This window comes from Lygodium microphyllum, chromosome 1, assembly GCF_053477565.2.
Source record: "Lygodium microphyllum isolate KBCC chromosome 1, Lygodium_microphyllum_v1.1.10, whole genome shotgun sequence".
In the NCBI taxonomy this organism is placed as follows: domain Eukaryota; kingdom Viridiplantae; phylum Streptophyta; class Polypodiopsida; order Schizaeales; family Lygodiaceae; genus Lygodium; species Lygodium microphyllum.
Window position 1 is genome coordinate 58,579,121 of NC_141135.1, and position 18,654 is coordinate 58,597,774.

At 41.3% G+C, this 18,654-nt stretch overlaps 1 protein-coding gene across 3 annotated transcripts; it reads right to left on the reverse strand.

Annotated features, from left to right (window-relative positions):
- Positions 1-2,599: 2,599 nt before the first annotated feature.
- On the reverse strand, positions 2,600-18,286 carry LOC148041154 (cytochrome c oxidase assembly protein CtaG / Cox11 family). Of its 3 annotated transcripts, none has more exons than XM_087687572.1 (6): positions 17,793-18,286; positions 17,400-17,452; positions 17,104-17,176; positions 16,841-16,945; positions 3,195-3,279; positions 2,600-3,111 (listed from the first exon to the last, which is right to left on the reverse strand). In XM_087687572.1, the coding sequence occupies exons 1-6, from the start codon at positions 18,207-18,209 to the stop codon at positions 3,095-3,097; spliced, it is 750 nt and encodes a 249-aa protein (XP_087543698.1). In that variant the 5' UTR covers positions 18,210-18,286; the 3' UTR covers positions 2,600-3,094. The 3 variants fall into 3 exon arrangements, with proteins under 3 accessions (XP_087543698.1, XP_087543680.1, XP_087543690.1); XM_087687554.1 differs by having other exon boundaries at positions 3,199-3,279; positions 17,793-18,285; XM_087687564.1 differs by lacking the exon at positions 16,841-16,945 and having other exon boundaries at positions 3,199-3,279.
- Positions 18,287-18,654: the final 368 nt, after the last annotated feature.

Here is an 18,654-nt window from a genome sequence, read left to right on the forward strand (position 1 = left end):
CTCTAATTAGTTAGACATCGTGATTTTGTCATAAGTGAAGGCAACTTCATCTTTCAAATTCTAAATACATAATGAACACCTTCTCTCAAGATAATGGTGTGAATAAAAAATCACCCTTTAAATTGTCTAAAGGAAGTATTGCTCTTAGAAACACCATATGTCATACTTTGTTGAAGAAGTATTCTAGTAAAGGCCATAAAGGGTGATCTAGCATTAAGTTGGTTTTTATATTACATTGTATCAAACAAGTTGAATTTGCTTTGTAGCTCAATAAAATTGCTTTTGCACCAGATCAAAGGAGGCCTTCTAACATGTTGAGTATGTTTAAAGTGTTGGCATCTCAAGCTAGATAGGTTCAATGTCAAGGAATTAGGATTGAAAACATTCAAACATTCAGGAGGTGGTCTTGATATTGATTGATATCTCAAGCTAAACATGTTCAATGTCAAGGAATTAGGATTGAAAACATTCAAACGTTCAAGAGGTGGTCTTGATATTGATTGAATTTGGAGGTATATAGGCCATATTTGAGTGAAGGAACAACCAAATTTCTTGGACCTAATCTGCAACATCCTGACAATATTGGGCTTGGCTCCATCTCTTCTTTGCAGAAATTTTCACTGGTTCTTAGTGCTGGCCTCTCTCAATCAGTCAGGAAACTGAGGCTCAATGTCAAACGAATTTGGGGGAAAACATCCAAGATTGATGAATTGGAGGTGGCCCCAACACTGAAGAATTTGAGGGTTGAGGAGGTAGTCCCGACACTAATGAATTAGCTATTGTATTTGATAATGAGCTTAAATTTTGAATCACTTGAAAGCATAAGTCAAACAAGTGGGAATTTCCATTTTATAATTGATAATTGGAGAAAATGTTCCCAAATTCTAATTGCGCCATTTAACTTTTTTAAAGCTACTTAAAGACATTTCTAGCTCAACAATGTCGATCTCAAAGACATCATCAATGAGTCTACTTGAGTTTCCTACAATATCTTTCTCCCAAGTATGGCAATAACAACTCACCTAAGAAAACATGATACTTTCTTCATCAAATCAAAGTTGTTATGAAATATACAACCTAATAATAAACTCCATTACAGTTTAATGGAAAGCCATCAACTATCATGGTTTTCTATGGCCATGGTTTAAAGTCTTTTATAGTTGTTTGCACATTTCTTCCAACCTTGGTTGTTAAAGCAAGTGTATTTTATTATGTATCTAAAGCTCGATTTTTGGCCCTAGACATGAAGCATCCAACTATTTTGTTGTTTTCTTTATAGATGTTTTGACTATGCATTCTATGCCCTTAGCTAGCACTATAGTCTAAAGAGTAGTATTCAATATGTTGGTCAATGTTCAACATATTTGGAACACCCCTGGTGCAACACAATCCACATTCTATCCTAACATGCACTACTGTCTTTTGATTGTAAACTAACAATGCTCACTTTATCCATCCCAGCTAGCACCTTTGCTCTTAAACTTACAAGCAAAGATTCTCCATCCACTCTGCTAGTGTTAGGAATTTTGTAGGTAGCAAGTAGATCTTATTCGACTTTGCTAGTGTTAGCAAGTAGATCTTATTCGGCTTACCAAAACTGCTTTCTACTAGTTCATCATTGTGTGTTCTCTATACATTAGAATTTGATGATTAAGCATTTGAGTACATTTTCCTCCAATGTTTATACAAACTCTTTTAACAATGTAGCTCGCCTTTGGATTGTGAAACAACTATCATGAGTATATATAAGATATTGTTATGCAAAGAAGGAGAATATGGGTAAGTCAATCCCACATCCATGCATAAATTAGTCCCACATTTATGCAAATGAGAATGCCTTGCCAATAAGAATACTTTCCATAAATCAACATAGCTTATAAACAAGTTTGGATGTCTTCTTTTTCGAGCACCCAACAAGATCAAGCCAAAGGGTGGGCATTCTAGTCAAAATTCTTGGACTTCATATCCAAGAAGAAGCAAGACAATTATGCCAATAAACAAATAAATACATGCCCATCCTGCAAATTCCAACCACTTGGTAAGCGCACAGATACAACTAGATCTAAGATCTAAACAAAGTCCATCGCATACCTTTGTAGATATGTGTCATAACCATTTAACGTATTTTCCCCCCTTCTTTTTACCTTCATCCTTGTGCTACCCATGAACAATTCTTAGTATCTTATTTTCCACCTTGTTTTTTATTAGTATCCATCAAATGTTGAGATTGTCATATCAATATAATGTCTCTCATCACTAGGGAACTTTGGTATTTACATGGTTAGACAAAGCTTTATAATTTGCACCCATCCTACATGTGTCATAATTGCAAGTTGATGTATAAGCACATTGTGAGTTGTGCAAGCAATCTTCATGAAAACCCCATCAACAAATGTGATTTCCAAAATTCTTGAAGAAATTGTTTGAGGCATCCCACATTATAACCATGGAAGGCCCTTGTTATAGTTAGCAGAATTCCTTCAAACAATCAGATGAGCAGACCTTACTAGTTTCCTAAGTTTGCATTTTCACTTCAAAACTTTATTTTAATTGAATTGAAATAAGAGACTCATACGTATATCCTTATTGATGTGAGAGATGCTGGAATAATTGCTGCATTTTCACAAAGCTATTGATGTGTGCCACCACTTGGCACTCATAATTATTCTACAAAACTGGAGTCGCGGAAAAGGTTCAAACAGGTGTATTGTGAATATTTCAAGACACATTCTTGATAAGATGCATACACAATTTCCTAAAAAATCTCATCCATTTCTGTTGAACCATGCCAAGAAAGATTCTATTCCGCCATGGTTCGATTACTGCAATCCACCCACTTCCAAGCTGAGACATGGAAGAGGGGATATAGTGTACATTAGAAGTATAGGCAATCTCTATCAAATATCTCATGTGACCAACATTAGGCATCATATTCTCTGGACTAATGACCTGTAAGAAACCTGAAATAGAACTTCCGTACTACTTTCCAGCAGATGTAGCAGACGGTTCCTCATTTTCTTCAACCTTGAAAAAGGTGTAAGACAAGATCAAGTTGTTAACGTTGTCCATTTTTGGATCTGTAGCAAACTCTGGATCAATGTAGAAAAAAACCTGTGAAGAAGAGAAAAAGCAATCAGAAGCATACCACAATACAAAACCACTTTGGTGAAAGGAAAATCCAGTTTGTAGAATACCTACAGGCATGTCAATTTTCTCCCCAGGAAGAAGCCTCTGCTCCTCAAAACAGAAACACTGAATTTTGTTGAAATACATGCCTGCCTGTAAAATATTCCACCAGCCTTATTAATCTGAGAAATATAAAGCATGTGCCTTGAAATTACTGAAAGAAAAAATTGCTTTCTGTTCACTTTAACGAAAGTTTCACAGATATAATTGGACATATATTTTCTCCAGATTTCAACACAGCCATGTACTTGAGAACTTGATAACCAAAGACTGCAGCAAAGATGGATATTCAATTCAGACATGAGACAAAATTTGACCCGAATTCGATATCAAGGCTCATGATGACAGCCGGTGAAGCCTCATAAAGACCAAGCATCTACAAGCCTTCAGATCCAGAAACTGAAGAAGGCAAAAAACCAGCTTTTGCATGAGAGATATGGTTGCATCTCTTTAAGTTGGCAGAAGCTGATATTTGGTGGTAGAGATTCTCCCTACTTTTCAGGATCTATATTGACATTTGGATTTTCCCCGATATTCTATTCTCTGGATATTGCTTCTATCTGATTTCTATTCTATTTCTATTCTCTGAATATTGCCACCCAGCATTTTTTATGCAAACAGACCGATGTATGGTGCACAAGCCCATCCACACTTTCATTTGCAATTTTTAAACCACCTTTGCCTTCCACAAAGACAAATTTTAATTATGACTGGCCCCTCTGCCCCTTGGCCCCTGTTTGCACCTACACTTGTGCTAATGCCCACACCCCCACTGGTGCTTAGGCCTGTAACCTTTCTCCCTCTTCCTGCCCAGTTTCCTGTCAGATATCAGCTGTCCAAACATGTTACACAGCTGTTCCCTGCCCAATTTGCGATCCTCAGCTGCCAATTTTTGATCATTCCAGCGTGCCGTGCAGCATCCTATATCAAAACCTAACTGTCTGCTGCTCCTACATGCAGTCTTTGCTGCTCCAAACTACTGCTACTAGCCAAAATGCAGTATTCCCTACATCGCCAGCATCCATACACAAATCTATCCACATGTCCAGCATTGGTTGGCTGCTCACATTCAGAATCTGTACGAGTGACAAGACACTAGAGGCTGTTGTTCATTGTGCCATCTCAGTCAATACCGCAGAGCCCTGCCCAGCTCCTCCAGCACTCATAACCCTGTTCATGGCATCACCCAACTCCACCTTTTGCACCACAACAGCCCCAACCACCCCTTAGAGTTTCCTTGACCCTCCATGCCCAACTACTGCCTTTTGCTTCAAGCCTTCAGTCCTATTCTGGCATTTATAGCAGTTGGCACCCACCTTACTGCATTCTCTCTCATTCTACCCCCACTTAGGTCTTTGTACCCATCCATTCATCATTGTACTTTTCCTTATCACAATATCATCAATAATCATTTGTTATTCAAGTTTGTCTTGTTATTTGTGCACTTGACTAGCCCACCTGGCCTTGCACAGGCTATTAGAACATGGCGTTCAAATTTGAGTTACCATGAGCATTTAGGCTAATTTGTGCATGTGAATTCACATTACCACTCCATCTCCATCTCTCATCCACCATGGAGAGAGGTTTGCTCATCACCAAAAAAAGTATGATCATAAGAGCATTTATTGTCGAAATATCAAACCCATGATATGCACTGAGAGAATGCACAAGAGGCACAGCAGCTAGATTTAATTATTTTTTCCCATACTCCCATCAATAAAGGGAGTCTCCCTACCCTCACTACACCATAGGAACCCACCCATCACCTGCGAGCTCCACTTAATTAGGCAAATCTACCTAGATAACACCTACCAAAAGTTAGAACCACCTTCCAAAACCACCAGTTGTAAAGCCTTTTGCTTTGCTTTCATGCTGATTCTATTGCATGGTGTACTCATATCACAATATAGCATCGTAGAGCACTCTTAAGGTATGGATCCTTGGAGCCACTACGAGCTGGAGATGAGGAATGAGCTGCTACCATGGCATTGACTGATTGGAGGTGGAGGAAGGGCTCAAGTCTTTGCTGCTCACTGTGAGCTTACGAGTGAGATCTATCATTGTTTCCATCTGCTCACGCTAATGTGATGGGCTGCTTTGCTGATGCCATTCTCATATGCAGCAATAGAAGCTAATGTTGAGCTAAAAATGCATTAGCCTGACTTAAACAGCCCCAAAACATACTTAATTAATAAAGAAAACCTCTTATTTTAGAAAGAAACGCAATCCTAAAGAGTTACTGTGTCCCACATGTAAAATCCTAATTTGGGTGTCCCAAACTTTCTATGAATAGGCATGTAGCCCACCACTCTCCCTCAATCTCATTTTTGCAGGTTTCAGAAGCCATAACTCTGTTGCCCACACCCCGCTCGAGGAGAACATCACAATCAAAGCTTCCACCAACCACCTGCTACCATCTAGCACCTAATTCCAGTCTACTTCACGCGTTTGCTACTGTCGCTAGGTCCCAGGAGCTGTTGCCTACAATTGGTTGCCATCACCATCAACTGGCAGCTGTCGCCAAGATCTTCTCTCTCCTCTGAATGCTGCGTTTGCAGTTTTTGGCTAACGCCCTGACATTCTCACCCCTCTGTCTACTGCATTTACACCTAACAAATGTTGCCCAGTTTTTCTATCCTCATGTACCTACGTTTTTAGTCTCTCTCTCTCATGCACTGCCGTCTGCATTAGATCCAGCCTTCCTTGGCTGCGGTAGCTGGCATTCAACACTCAAAGGCTGCCTTTGCTGCGATTTAGGATCCGTTCGAAGTACAGCACACTCTATAGCTCATAACCTCTGCCTTGATCCCACAGATACATAGTGTGATTTTGCATGAGCACTATATATTCATTATCCATTCACTTTGTTATTTATTGTGTTCACTGTCTTTGAGTTGCCCTAACTATGTTCTGAGTTTATCAATCTGTGCTTTGTCGTATGATTAGTTTCATGCTTTTTGGGTTTAGAGCATTTCTTCACATAAGTATCAGAGCTAGGTACTCTCTGAGAAACCCTAGTCTTTTATTGGAAAGCTCATTCACGAAAGCAAGAACAACAAAAGGGTCAGCTGACTTCGGACACATTCACAACACCACTCCAATATTCACAGCCAAATATGGACAAAAACGGTCAGGAGTGGGCCTCCCAGCTTGCTACTGCCCGAACTGACATGGGCGGAGAAACATCGGACTACCATGGAGACCACAGACCATATCAAATTTTTGCCGTTGAGTATGATCTCATCCTTGTGCATAGGGCTCAATAAGAGGTTGAAGTTAAGCATAAGTTTTCTCCCTTAGATTCGGTGCACAAAGCTAATGATCTTGCAAGACCTTCGGAATCTCCGCTACGGACCGACCATCCACAAGTGGAACCCCGCTTGAATTACACGTCACTTCCACGATACTTCTTTTCTCCACTGCCAGGTACGAACCCTATTATTTCAAATTCTATGCCAATTGATTCTGTATTTTCTGTTGGATCGCGAGATGCTCAATCCAAAAGGAACTCTTCAAAACAAGCTTTGGTTTGTGAGTAATGAGGAAATGCATTTAATGGACAAAAGGAACCTATGTTTCCCACAACATCTATCACAAATCCATTTGGGCTCCCACCCATCCTTCCCTCATCTTCCGTTGCACCTTCCTTTCTGCTTCCATTAAGTGCACCACATTATCCACCACACACCACACCAAGGGATTCTGCACATTCAAGCACATCCTTTAAAACCTCTATATATCCATTTCCAAGTGGTATACCTGTGACGAAGGCCCGACCTTCCAAACACACACTTTCGAGCTATCCCTCTAGAAGTGCATCCTAAACATACTCAAGTGTAGATTGTTTGGTATCGCAGTTTGCCTCTATGGCATTACTTAGTGGACCATCCAATCATTCTATAGTGCCCCAACCAACACTTAAACAAGGCTATCATGTCCTAGTGCCTCCACCTACATCTATGGTATCATATGAACCTATGTCTATTTCGATACCTTCACAACAATCGGCACTCATTGGACATCAGTAACCTATTTCTGCCTATCCATCTTTATCCCCTCCTGCTTCTTATCCACCACCACTACCATCTTATCCTCTATCTTATTCCATTTATCCATCTTCTCAAACAACTTCTGATTCGAGTTCCTCATCCGCCAAGCATGCATTTAATAACAAGACTCATTTCAATGGGTCAAACTACACCACTTGGTCAATTTGATGAGGCATGTCTTAGACTCTCAGAACCTATGGGATTTAGAGCATGGGTTAGAACCCCAACTTGATCCCTCCCTTGTTCCATATAAGGTTGTCTGCTCATGGAAGGCTCGTAACACCTCCACTATTGTCAAGCTTATGCAGGGCTTGTTGCCTGACTTTCACTCTCAACTTCAGCATTTCAACTTAGCATCTGAGCATTGGGCACACTTGATTGACCGCTATGCAGCTCGAGATAGGACCCGTCACATCAACTTGGATCATGAGCTCCAAAATTTCAAAGTCACTAACAAGGATGACTTGAAAGTCAAGTTGGTTTGAGTATTGGTGTCCCCTCATAGTTCTCAACCACTGGGGCTCGTAAGTCCTCTAGCGATCAAGTTACCTCATTCCTTAACAAGCTGCCAAGAAAATATTTCCATTTTGTGCAACAGGTGATTTCACGGCCTCAAATGCCCACATTTTATGAGTTTGAGTGTCAACTATTGCGTCATGCAACACGGTTGTTTGATCAATTTCATAGCATGTCTTCAATAGAGGGGGCTCCTATTGCATCTTCTCAAAGAGGGTAACAAGGCAAGGACACACAAAACTCAAATCAAAATCAAAATCAAAATAGGACTAGTGAATCCCAAGGAAACAATCAATCCACACTTAAACCAGAATGGCAGAATGTACCTAAAAAGAATAGGTATTGCCAACATTGTTGAAAGGCTAGTCATTATGATGACGAGTGTCAATCTAAAGCAAGAGGCACACAGCCCAAATCTAAAAATCAGACCCCCGCACCCTAGCCAGTAACCCCCAACAAGGAGGTAGCAACCCTCAATAAGGGCAATGGAGAGGCCAGATCCACACTGCCACCAGTTCGTCATCACAGTCGGTGAACTACTCAACCCCAAAGGGTTTATCTAGCTCATCTCCAAAGGCCCACATTGTCTCCTTAGAGACATCGGATGCGAGTCTTGTTCACATTTGCAAGTTGCCTTCTGATGAGGTGCCTGCGAAGGCCCACTCATCACAACGGAGCACATCGGTACCTATTTGGCTTATGGACAGTGGAGCATCGCATGACTCCTAGAGCAAACATTTTTATTTCCCAAGCCCTGCAACCGAAAATGTCTGCGTAGGAAATAACTTCTCGATCACAATTCATGCCTAGGGTCACGTTAGTTTCCCACTAACATGGATCCAGATCTCGCTTTGTTGGATGACGTCTATCATGTTCCCCAACTTGGGGTGAACTTGTTGTCCATTTAGCAACTTTGCCAGTTAAAGCAAGCAGTTTTCTTCACAGTGACCACAATCGAGGTCCTCAACTCTCGGACTAGTTTAGTGATTGCTCGCGGCAAGGCACAACCTAATGGCCTTTACCACATTACCCACTTTCTTACCGAGCCAACTGTTGATGATTCGGAGTTCTATCGCTTCCAAGCTTTTGCCACTACAAGGGAGCCCACGGACTCCGAGCATCTGTGGCATTTTTGCTTAGGACATCTTGGCTACGACTCTCTTTATGAGTTGTCGTGTCAAGGGATGGGGGCCTTCTACACCTAAAACTATCTCAAGAGGTCTATAAAGCATGTCAGCTAGGTAAGTAGCATCGTACACCGTTTCCTCAACAGTTTATCACTCGAGCTATTGAACCCCCTAGGCTCATTCATGTAGATCTTTGTGATTGCACAGCCACTACCTCCTTAAATGGCACACTGTACTTCTTTTTTATAGTGGATGATTTCTCCAAATACATGTGGGTATACTTCCTCAAGCACAAGTCTGATGCCTTTACTTATTTCTGTGCTTAGGTGCTACTGGTTCATAACCAGACTATTCATCATGTGGATACTATGAGGAGTGATTTGCGTTGCAAGTTTACCTCCGACGAGTTTCTAAATTTCTACAAGAACATGGGCATTACATGCCAGCTCACCTCTACCAACTCCTCTGCACAGAATGGAATCATAGAGCATAGGAACTAGACTGTCCTAAACATGGCACACTATCCTATCCGCAACAGATCTCCCTGAGCGCCTTTGGGTCAAGGCTATTAAAACTTCAATGTACATCCTCACCCGATGCCAAACTATGGCCCTAAAAAGACTCTGTATGAGGCATTCTTTGGCTCTCCACCTGTTATTTCTCACTTCAAAGTTTTCAATGGTCGTGCTTATACATATGCTCCTGATGACAAGATAAGAAAGCTCACCTCTCGAGCAAATCTCTTGATTTTTGTGGGCTATACTTTTTGAAGCGAAAGCCTATCGTTTGTTTGATCCTTGCACAAACAAGGTGATTGTTACGAGGGATGTCGTCTTTGATAAGAGGGACATCATGTAGTCCTCTACACTAGACTCTTCATCCTCACCTTCGTTCTCACCTTTGCTCACATCATTTGAGATCGTGCCTACTAAGCTGGGCCTACTGCTCGCTCTTGACCTTCCTGCGGATACTTCAACTCCCTGACCTCCTCCACAAGACCCATTACCTCGCTGGTATCAACAGACCATGCGGGATTCGAGGATCCTTCCACCAAATCTCACTCCAAAGGGCCCTAGAAGGTCTGCTCGGCTCACCCCTCATGCTTTATATGCATCACTGTTTACAACTAATTACATTGCATATTCTAAGCCGGATAATTGGCAAGAGGCTCTCTAGGACCCTTTATGGCATGAGGCTACGGAAAAGGAACTGGACACTATTGACCAAAATGAGACTTGAACCTTGGTGGATCATCCTAGTCATAAGAAGATCATTGGGAAGAAGTGGATCTTTAGAACTAAGCTAAAGGCTAACGGTACTTCAAACAAATGCAAGGCTCGCCTTGTAGTGCAAGGTTTCAAGCAAAAGCACGACATTGACTATGAAGAAACCTTTGCACCTACTACTTGATTGATATCATTTCGTCTATTGGTTGCACTCGCTACTCTCCACAGTTGACTGATCTATCAAATGGATGTCAAAAGTACCTTTCTAAATGGTTATTTGGAGGAGGAAGTCTATACGGAGCAGCCTCCCGGCTTTTCTTCCACTAGCCAAACTGACTAGGTATTTCGCTTACCAAAAGTTCTTTATGGACTGAAGCAAGCGGCGAGATCTTGGTACCACAGGATGGATGAGTTCTTACGAACTCATGGATACCATTGTACCCCCTATAATCCAAATCTTGTCAGAAGTGGTGCAACAATGGAAGCATAAACATGTGCTGAAATAAACTGCTGAACACAAGACAAAAGAAAAGAAAGAGAGAACACAATACAGATGAGAACTCAGATGTATACTCGGGAAATGGAATCCATATACCAAAACATGAGACAGTACAGAAGCAATATGAGTCACCGGCTGTGGAGGCACTGGCACCTGCTCCTCCCCAAAAACTGTCAAGTAATTAATGAATGTGGAGGAGAGAGGCTAACAATCAGTAGGCCAAATAAATGCCTAAAATATGACTAGTCGGCCAGCATTAAATGCTGGTTGACTGGTTGCAAATAATGCCTAAACCACAATAAACAATGGCAAATAAAATGCCTAAATAATCTCTGAACCCAGCCTACTATACCACAAGTACAGACTCAACCATGAGCTGACTAATCTGCTAACACACTCTCTCAGATCATGGGTGATCTCATACAATACAATATACAATGATAATGTCGCATCATAGTACATACAACAATGTCCATCAAAGTAGAACCATGGATACCCAAGTAGTGGGTACGCAAGCCACCACCAAGGTGCCTCGGAGAGAACCTGATGTCGATATCGATCGTATCAGCTCCTAAATATAGAGAAGATCATAGCAGCTCTCAATGTCTGTAAACAAGGCCTCTGAAGTAGCACACGTGACCATCCTGTCACCAATGCCGCAACGCATAAATGACCATGAATTCCCCTTCTTTAGCCAGACCGCCAAAGTGTCCCTTCATGTGAGCTGCAGACGAAAGCCCCGCTCTCTGTCAAAGAACCAGCCCATCATGAACCTGGATATCAATCCCAGCTCCAGGATTTGTACCTGCCAGACTTTGGTCGATGCGTCAAGGATGTCCCTCCCTGGATCTTGTGCATCTATATAGAAGTGTAGATGAGGCACAGCTGCCCCATCTCACCACCCTCTCACACTCCCCCTCTGGCATTGGAGAGTCGTGAGGGATAACCTCATCACTACCACTAGAAAGCAGCTGAGGAAGGGGCCACTAAGCCCTTCCCACGATCGGAAGAAAAAGATTCCTTCCGCGCCTTGAACTTCGCCTTGGTCAAAGGAGCTGAGTCGAAATCTCAGGCAGATGATGACTCATCAAAGGAGTCCGCATCCTGCTTCATCTTGTGCTTCTTTTTCTTCCTGGAAGCTACTAACTCTTTGCAGTCCTTCCTTAAATGACCTTCCTTACCACAGTGGTAATATTGGGCCATCGACTTATTTGTCTTCGAACCCCTCTCTGAAGCTGCAAAAGCCTCATGGGAATCTCCATGTAGCGTATCATCAGTGGATGGGCATGGAGAAGGCATCTGTAGAGGATTGAGAAGAGAAGTAGAAAAAAGGTATTTAAAGAGGAAACACAGCCAAAACACGAGCACAGACTGCAAAAAACAAGAGTTCACATACAATACAACCCAAAATCTGATCAAAATAAGACAAAAGCTACTATAAAGAGTCAAGAAATCAGTCAAAAACTGCCAAAAAACAGTAAAAACGGCCTAATAATGCAAGCCCCCAGCAAGGAGGAGATGCTGAAGCATCAAAACACAGGCTGAAATGGATGCACAGGTTGTACGGATGCTGACATCAGCAAAAAACATAGGCAAAACAGGTCGCCTGGTGGGAGCAGCAACCGTTTGATTAGCAAGGGTGAATACAGTCCTGAAATCAACAAGAAAACACAACAAAAACACAAATCTTGAAATCTGATACCATGTCAGAAGTGGTACAGCAATGGAAGCATAAACATGTGCTGAAATAAACTACTGAACACAAGACAAAAGAAAAGAAAGAGAGAACACAAAACAAATGAGAACTCATATGTATACTCGAGAAATGGAATCCATATACCAAAACATGAGACAGTACAAAAGCAATGTGAGTCACCGGCTATGGAGGCACTAGCACCTGCTCCTCCCCAAAAACTGTCAAGTGATGAATGAATGTGGAGGAGAGAGGCTGACAATAAATAGGCCAAACAAATGCCTAAAATATGACTAGTCGGCGAGCATTAAATGCTGGTCGACAAGCTGCAAATAATGCCTAAACCACAATAAAAAATGGCAAATAAAATGCCTAAATAATCTCTAAGCCCAGCCTACTATACCACAAGTACAGATTCAACCATGAGCTAACTAATCTACTAACAAATCTATACGTGTGTGTCACTAGCATGGGGATCAGCTATATCCTACTTTATATTGATGATATAGTACTCACTGGCTCAAATTCTGCAGCTCTTGTAAAATTAAGGAATAGCTTTGTGCTATCTTTGAGATGACTGGCTTAGGATTGTTGTCTTATTTCTTGAGGATAGAGATTGTTAGATCCGAGGAAAGTATCTTTCTATCACAGCAAAAGTATGCACTAATCAAACATGGCCAGTGGCCACACCTCTAGATCCCACTGTCCATCTACACAAGGATACCTCGGGTCCACCTTTTAATACTCATATTTATCGTTCTGTTGTAGGAAAATTACTTTGGTTGATTTATACTAGGCCAGATCTTGCATTCTCAGTTAGTTTGCTTAGTCGGTAATTTAATACACCTAGAATGTCTCATTGGACTGCTTGTCTTCGTGTGTTAAGATATTTAAGGTATACCTATAATCTTGGGCTAACTTATGGACATGGTTTATGTTTGCAAGGGTGCACTGATTCTGATTGGGCAGGAAATCCTAACACCTAGCGTTCTTATGGAGGCTATCTCTACACCTTTAACACAGCACCCACCTCTCGGGCCAACCGTAAGCAAGAGACAGTGGCAACTTCCACCATCGAGGCTAAATATCAGGCTATCTTCAATGGCACTACGGAGAACATCTATCTAAGGAACTTGCTGGCTGCGTTTCAATTCCCTTACGAGTCACCTACAGTTGTCTATTGCGACAACCAGAGCGCCATTGCCCTTGCAAAAAATCCTATCATCTCCCCTCGAACACGGCACGTGGCTTTTCACCCACCATTTCACCAGAGAGCAGGTTGAGCTAGGCACTATCCGTCTAACATTTGTGCTGCCTAGCAACAATTTTACATATATTTTGACCAAGGCGATCAACTGACTGGTTCTACAATAACTTCTACCACATATCAGCTTGGCTACACCCTCCTCTACTTCTTCAAATTGACAGGGTGGGGATGCTTTCATCTTACTTCTCCTTCCAATTTGAGAGGGGGCGGGTTCCTTCTCTTGATAGTGACAGTGATAATATTTACAACTTTTTACTTTAAACATTTATTTATTATATATTGTATATTATGGACATTTGTAACTTCATCCGTACTATCAAGATAATATGATTATAAAAGAATGCTTGGACAAGTGAACAATTTCCTTGCAAGGCTACTATCCAAGTGGTACTATTGCGTCACATTCTACATGAGTATGAATATTTACATTCTCTTTGCATTATCCCATGCATCGGCATTCTATTCATGTAAACATATATTTGTGCACATTTATCTCTTTTCGGTTAACATTCCCCTTTTCATTATCCCATGCATCAACATTTTGTTCGTGTAAACATGTATTTGTGCACATTTATCCCTTTTCGGTTCCCCTTAGAGTAATCGACTCTGGATCCACCATAATCATGGCATTGCACATGGTGGTCTCCGAAGGCACTTTTCCCTATGCTTGCATGTGGACTTTGCTCGTCCTGCTTGCTTCCCGGTTTTGCCATTCTCTCCACATACTCTCCATATGATTGGCGTGTGTACACACACTTAGGTATCCATAGGCACTAATCATAGTAGTGTGTGAAATTGTTTTGCTTTTTCTAAAGGTCATCGGGCTATCCATCCTTATTTTCCTGTACCTCGGTACACAGCGACTCAATAGGATAAAAAAATGATTTGAAACCATCAATTAATGCTAAATCTATTGAACAAATCACACCAAAAGCTCTACAAAAAAAGTCAACCAGAAAAAAAATCAAAATGTCCATTGTTGATTCCATTCACCTTTGCAAGACTTGGTAGGCCCCTAGACAACCAATGAGCACCCTTGGTTCGATGCCTTGGCCTCTCTAGGGTGATCACTTGGGCTTCCTTGGTAAGATGACTATCACCTCTATAGTCTTGGTAGGTCACTAGGAAACCAACATGCACCCTTTGCCCGATGCCCTAGCTGCTTTGAGTTAGGAGGCCTTGGGATAAAAGAAATTAAATATCAAGGGCTTAGTTCTCATCTCATGGATTAGTTTTGGGCCTAAGAGGGGGTGTTGAGCTAAAAATGCATTAGCCTGACTTAAACAATCCCAAAACATGCTTAATTAATGAAGAAAACCTCTTGTTTTAAAAACAAATGCGATCTTGGAGAGTTACTATGTCCCATATATAAAACCCTAATTTGGGTGCCCCAAACTTTCTATAAATAGGCATGCAATCCACCACTCTCCCTCAATCTCGTTTTTATAGGTTTCAGGAGTCATAACTCGGCTGCCCACACCCCATTTGTAGAGGACATCGCGGTCAAAGCTTCTACCAACCACCTACTATCATCTAGCACCTGATTCCAGCCTTCTTCACACATTTACTGCTATCGCCAGGTCCCAAGAGTTGTCACCTACAGTTGGGTATTGTCATCTACAATTGGTTGTCGCCATCAATTGATAGCTGTCGCCAAGATCTTCTCTCTCCTCTGAATGTTGTATTTACAATTTCTAGTTGCCGCCTTGACATTCTCTCATCTCTGTCTACTGCATTTGCACCTAACAGCTATCACCCAATTTTTCTCTCTTCTCAGGTACCTACATATTTGGTCTTTCTCTCTCCTACACTACCGTTTGCATCAAATCCAACCTTCCTTGGCTGCATTTGTTGGTATTCAACACTCAGAGGCTACCTTTGCTACGATTCAAGATCCGTTTGGAGTACGACACACTCTACAGCTCATAACCTTTGCCTTAATCCCAAAGAAATGAGAGTTCAAGGTTCACTATTCCATGCATAGTGTGATTACTACATGAGCATTGTATATTCATTATTCATTCACTTTATTATTCATTGTGCTCAATGTCTTTGAGTTACCCTAACCCTAACCCTAATTGTGTTCTAAGTTTATCAGTCTATGCTTTGTCGTACAATTGGTTTCATGCTTTTTTGCATTTAGAGCATTTCTTCACAGCTAGCTCTCTCAATTGTAAGCTATTGCATTCCCTTGTCTTCTACTCACTATTATGACTTTGGTGCTCAAAATGAGTACAACTCATTCACTGAGAGATGCCTTGCTACTCATGCTCCTGCTCCTACTAGATTGCACCATCTACCAAATTGCACTGTTGTATCACATTGGAAATCTAGCGCCTACATTTTAGCTGCCTAGGGTAGAAGAATAGTGAAGTGTTATCTACAACTACAGGGCTGCTATCTTCAAATTGTTGCCATTAAAAAAATGACACACTCATCGTAATGCAACCAACTTCTGTATGGAGACTAGACACTAGCCGTGCCAAAAAGGGTATGCTAAGATCTTCGAGCATTGCTATCCACAAGGTTATCTTGTCCTTGTGTATTTACCTTTTTTGATACTACGCACTCATTCCAATCTACTCTTGAAGGAGAGGTGAGTATTGAGCTTGACTCCACTTAGGATCAACTTGAGAGTGAGCTCTCAAGTACTATTGTGAGATGCGCAACAAAAGAAGAACATAAACACTCAGCGAGAAGGTAAGAGAAAGACTGCAATGAAAAAAGAGAACGGAAGAAGAAAACATGCACTGAACTCCAAGAGAATGCTAAATACATTGTGCATACAGCCCAAAGCACTGGTGAGGGCATCAAATTGGGCTGATGATAGAAGAAAGCACCAGATGACAGAGGAAAGCCAAATGGAAGTCAAAGTGTACAGCAATCTGCAAAATGATGTGATCAGCCACTGAAGGAGGCAACAATATACAGTCAAAAGCAGAAAAGACTAGCTGACTGCATACTGATGAGGCCATATATGCTGGCCAAGCTGATAGACGCAATGAAAAAGCAGAGGAAATACTGATCACAAAGCTGCGAATTCCCCAAGAGGAAATGCCACATGGCAACCATTTCCCCTTTGGGGAAACATTTTGGACAGGAAACAAGCTTTGGGTCCTCCTCCACACATTTCGGCATTTTGGGTCTTGTAAAGAGGCATTTCAGGGTGTTTACCACTTCTATACTTCCAATAGTTCCTATGAGATGCTTTTTCAAGAGACATATGCCTATTTAAGCATCAAAATTGTCATACTGAGTAGACATTTATTTGACCCACCTTCATTGGTGACACATTATATGTGGAAACCCCAGTAATTGGCTTAGAGCTCAAATTCTCTGCAGTATAGAATGCCAATGTGCTTTGTCCTGGTTTTACTCTCACCTGCAAAAGTACGATGAAAATGGCCCTTAGAAGGTTCATCAAACATGCATCTATCAACATGTGGAGCATGGCATACAGATCTCGAAAAGCTCGCATGCTTTAGACTAGCATAAACGCTTTGCTTTCATATATAAACTGTGTGTCAGGATAATGAAAACCTGTTGCTGAGTGGGTGTAAATCTCCAAGGCAGTCCATCTGCAACATCTGCATTGAACTGTACTGTCAACTGCCTGCCAGACAGAAAACTATATATGAATTTGAATGCTTACATTTATTTACAAGCATGTATATAGGGCTATTTATACAAAGCATTCATACACATAGTCTGTACCGTGACTTTATAAAGCACCCATACACATAATTCATACAACGAGTTGACACAGCACCCATATATCGTTGTCCACAGGTGAGGCACCTATTATATTCATAGCTTTAAACTTTCATCATATTCACCTCGTTGCTACAATATCATCTTCTGCATGACGTGCAATCTTTTCCTCGACTGTCTGCCAAACCACAGAATTACCTATAAAGACATAATTGATTTCCAGACTATGTAAAATTTACTGTTATCTTGCAATAGCCATAAACCCTTTTAACTTTCAAGAGTTTGTGTTTAATGCAAAAAGTTAGCAAGCAGATGCTGTTTAATTATCAAACCAACTTCCAACATTAAATAGCTTCAAGAAGGTGTCTTAACAAAGAAGATGCAGGATCAGGGGAATTCTATCATGAATAATCACTAGATAGAAAGCATTTTGTGCAAACATAAGCTAATGCTGCCAATTGAATGCTGTTGTCTTCTAATATGAGATCATTCTTTGCATAGAAATTACTATGTTTTACCTCACGTCGTCTAACAGTGCCACCGTACCCAGTAGCCTGGCAGAATTTCCTATACAAAGGCACAGCAGCATACGAGCATCCCACCATAGCGATTACAAGCGCCGCAAGATACATTAGGGTGGCCTGTGATTTCTTTTTGAGTGCCTGCTGAGGACTAGATGCGGCGCCAGCGGCGCTTGCATAGAACCTTGTGAGATAGGCTTGCGGCATCGGCTTCGGGCTCAGAAAAACAGAAAAGCCGCCACGGCCTTGTGTGCGTATAAACACACCGTTTTGCACTGGAGTCGAGCGAGAGGGCGAAGCAGCCGGCCATGCAATGTCTGTGCATCGTCTTGTAGCTGCAGGTGAGGCGGGAGACTGCAGAATGCCGCACCGATACTTCGTGCAAACGCGCTGCAACGTATATTTGAAGGCCATTTCCCTGTTAGCGCAACATTGCCGTCTCCATTATTCCTCGACTCGACTTGTGTCAACCAAAAACCGAGGTTGGTAAATGAAAATTGGTAAATTTTCCAAATGACCTTCAAACTTTGATTTCTTTTTTAAAACCTTCAATTTTTTTAATAATGCGGTGACTTTGTAACTTTGATTTCTTTTTTTTAACCTTCAAACATTTTGATAATGCAGTGACTTTGTATTTTAAGAGTACAAACAATTACAGCATCACTATGGATGCAACATGTCTAAGCCAAGGTCAACAATTTTTTCAGAAAAAGCTTATATATCCAAGAGTGAGACTTTAAGCAGGCTAAGTATGGCTAGAAGTTCATATTTCAAATACATAGTAAGCTGAGAGCTATTGAGGATTGGGGATCTTTTGAAGACTAAATCATTTCTCTTGGTCCATATCTATTGGAGGGTG

Bases quoted from the DNA above. Each gene is read 5' to 3' on its own strand.
- LOC148041154 (XM_087687554.1), bottom strand. From the start codon at position 18,209: ATGGCCTTCAAATATACGTTGCAGCGCGTTTGCACGAAGTATCGGTGC. The intron at 17,177-17,399 runs GTGAATATGATG...TCTGTCTGGCAG, and splicing joins GATGATATTGTAGCAACGAG to GCAGTTGACAGTACAGTTCA. The intron at 16,946-17,103 runs GTTTTCATTATC...GTACTTTTGCAG, and splicing joins TTACACCCACTCAGCAACAG to GTGAGAGTAAAACCAGGACA.